This window comes from Sinocyclocheilus grahami, unplaced genomic scaffold (assembly GCF_001515645.1).
Source record: "Sinocyclocheilus grahami isolate Dianchi unplaced genomic scaffold, SAMN03320097.WGS_v1.1 scaffold20.1, whole genome shotgun sequence".
NCBI classification, from domain to species: domain Eukaryota; kingdom Metazoa; phylum Chordata; class Actinopteri; order Cypriniformes; family Cyprinidae; genus Sinocyclocheilus; species Sinocyclocheilus grahami.
In genome coordinates, this window is record NW_015505199.1 from 2751644 (window position 1) to 2754843 (window position 3200).

General features: G+C 38.5%; 1 protein-coding gene across 1 annotated transcript in view; it reads left to right on the forward strand.

The window, feature by feature from the left end:
- Window positions 1-1983, forward strand: part of LOC107556337 (protein diaphanous homolog 3-like) — a 215796-nt gene extending 213813 nt beyond the window's left edge. Inside the window, exon 21 of the mRNA XM_016239434.1 lies at window positions 1218-1983. Coding sequence (XP_016094920.1) covers window positions 1218-1477 — 260 coding nt within the window. The 3' untranslated portion in view covers window positions 1478-1983. The remainder of the gene's footprint in view (window positions 1-1217) is intronic.
- Window positions 1984-3200: the final 1217 nt, after the last annotated feature.

The following is a 3200-nucleotide window of genomic DNA, read 5'->3' on the forward strand; positions in this document are numbered from 1 at the left end:
TCTCACATTTGCTATTGCTATTTAGTTTGCAACTTTATTCCTTGCATTTGTGACTTGTTCTCACAATGTGATTTCATCTCACAATTGCAAATCTTAATTATTTCAGTTATTATTTGTTATTATTACAGTTGTATTATTATTTGTAATTTCTTTAAACTGAAACTGTGCACATGCAAGTGTAAACTGAAAAAATACACATGCAATATATGAAGTCTGAATAATGGAAAATCACAAATGTGAGAAATCATTTTGGAAAATTCTGACTTTTTCTCACAGTTACTTTTTATTTTTGTTACTCTGGAAACAGACTTCCAGTGAGGCCATATTTTATTAATTTACACTTCAAAATCAAACTCTCAAGGTTTTTTTTTTTTTTTTTAAGTTTTAAAACAAAGATAACTGAATAAGATACTGCATTTTATTTACATTTTATTTCTTATTTTCTATCTAGTCTTATTTTTTATGAATTTTTTTTTTCAGGCAAATTGTTATGCTAATATTTTATCATTAAAAAATGTATAAAAAATCTAAATCAAAGCATTTTTGCTCCTGATTTCAGACATTTGAACTCCTCTGCGTGTATCTCTCACAGTCTGGATGGCTTGTAAGAGTGAGTAAGAGAAGGACGTCAGGGGTTGCATCAGTCTGATGGGTTTAAGTTGTTCAGGTAGATGTGCTGAGGTAGTAAAGCAGTGCAGAGCATTAAGTCAGTGTGACGTCTTCCCACCAGCCCCTGCGCCACATCACAGATCAGAGATTTAGTGCAGGAAAGGCTAGAAAAACAGCAGCGGCAATAAAACAGGTGAGAGGTGACAGTACTGAGGTGAGCAAACTTCTACATGTGCGCCTCACAATACTTTTTATTGTGCTGTCAGCTGCATCGCTCTCCGTCTTCCTCTCTCATTTATTTGATGACTTTAATGTCGGCATGACCCGTCCTCAAAGAGCTGCTAACTTTTATAAACGTTTTCATGAGAACCTGTTTTCAGGTGAGAGGTGACAGTACTGAGGTGAGCAAACTTCTACATGTGTGCCTCACAATACTTTTTATTGTGCTGTCAGCTGCATTGCTCTCCGTCTTCCTCTCTCATTTATTTGATGACTTTAATGTCGGCATGACCCGTCCTCAAAGAGCTGCTAACTTTTATAAACGTTTTCATGAGAACCTGTTTTGTTTTTTTCCTCCTATCTCTCCCTCCCTCCCATATCTCCCGCAGAAAACATGAAGGCACCTCTGCAAAGGTCACGGTCGCGGCAGAATATCAATTTCAACTCGACACGAGCACCCACTACCAAGGAGCCTCATTACGAGAGTGAGCCACATCCTTCTGCAGCCCACAGGCTGACCCACCGGCCCGAGGGGGAGAGAGAAAAAGCCAGAGCGCGAGAGAAGGAAAAAGAGCAAACTCCGACACTTTGCTCATCCAATGGTGACACAGATGTGGAGGCCTTGCTGGCCCGCCTGCGTGCCCTATGATGACATCACCGCTTCCCCAGACCTCTCGGGTTTGACCTCTGTAGTCAGTACGGTGACACGGACACAAAAAAGAAACACATAGCTCGCAGTCACTTTTTGCTAATAAATGCCGTCGGGTTGCGCTCATACACGCAAAGGAAAAGTCTTAATAATTAACCTTTCCCATCCGTCTCCTCTGCCCTTTTACGTCTAACAGCAGACTTGTTGTCCACAGAAGTGCGAGTCTTTGTGCTGGTCGGGTCCAGGATGAAAACTCTTTGCTATGTTTTATTAAGCAGCTAATTACCAGACTGTTTAGAATGACCTTTGGTCTTTTTTTATGTCATAAACAGACCAATTATTACTCTTTAAAAAGCTTCATGCTGCTCTTTAAGGCATTCATAAATGTGTATTTTCACTTACATAGACCTATAACAGTTCAAATGTATCAAATCTAATTTTCCCTTTCCGCATTCAGACTTATTTAACCCTTTCATAAACCCCCCAAAATATTAGCTTTATCTTAGCTATACATGTTTATTATAAATATAAATCATTTATTTTTCAGTGTTAATCTTTTTGACCTATGTTTGTATTCATGTATATGTATTCAAATTAATAAAATGTTTTAATATGCATGGAAATCGTTGTACTTAAAAACAATGACTTGTGTACTTATTTTTTTCTGTTTTTGAGATTAAAAAGAATGTATTAGTTGGCTTTAGGCCCCCTCAAGAGAGACGGCACTATGCAAGAGCAGCGGTTCTGTATTAGAAGAGCCGCTGACAGCAGATCCCTGAGTGCCAGGAGTATTTGTACTACTTAGCAAACCTCACTTATGTAATGCACACTCCTCTTCTGCACATTTATTCTTGGATCTGCGGCTTTTCCAAATAACATTTCCATTTTTTTTTATGTTAGACACTCAATTTCTTTAGTTTCCTTTTTGTGTTTTTTTGTCTTGTTGTGTGCATGTGTTTTCTCATTGTATAATTGACGAGTTTTCATGTTCTTCCTTATGATGTTTTCTGTATTATTCCTGATGTGATTTTCCCTCTGTCCTGCTGTCAATCAGGTATGACATTAGATTGAGATTACCTGTGAAATCACATCTCTTCTCGCTCTCTCTCATTCTCCCTGGACTTACTGCACTCCCATCACCTTTTTTGATTCTTTGAAACAACATTCCTGTTATTGGATAGACATTATTGCAGTGACATCCTTTGGTGAAACGTTTCAAATAAAATAAAGAAAAGAAAAACGATGCAGAGAACAAAGTCTTTTGTTTGGCTTCAAAACAGACGAATGCCAGTTCTTTTTTCTTTTTTTTCCCTTCCATTTACTCAGTCAGTTTCCCTCATTAAAAGGGTGCATATGTTCTGGCACATCCTCTCATTCATTCAGAAATCTCATTTTATGCACGGTTACCTGAGAGCCGGGTTGAGGTTAGGGAGGGAGGCTGGCACCTCCTGGAGAGATGAAAGTCTGTTCAACCCACAATCACACTGTTTATTGTATTGAAAAATAATAATTAATGCTGTTTCCAAAGGTGTCTGTTCCAGTTTAATTAATCCAGTGGAAATGGGGGAGGTCGGTTTGCCCCTTCACAGCACTAGGGCGCTGGAGTTATTTAGAGTTTGGGAATGCTGGTTGCTTAAAATAAAGAATTGATAGCAGATAACTTGCTGTCTGTCACATTCTTAGCCAGCATTATGTGAATGACTGACATTGGCAGCAACTGCTC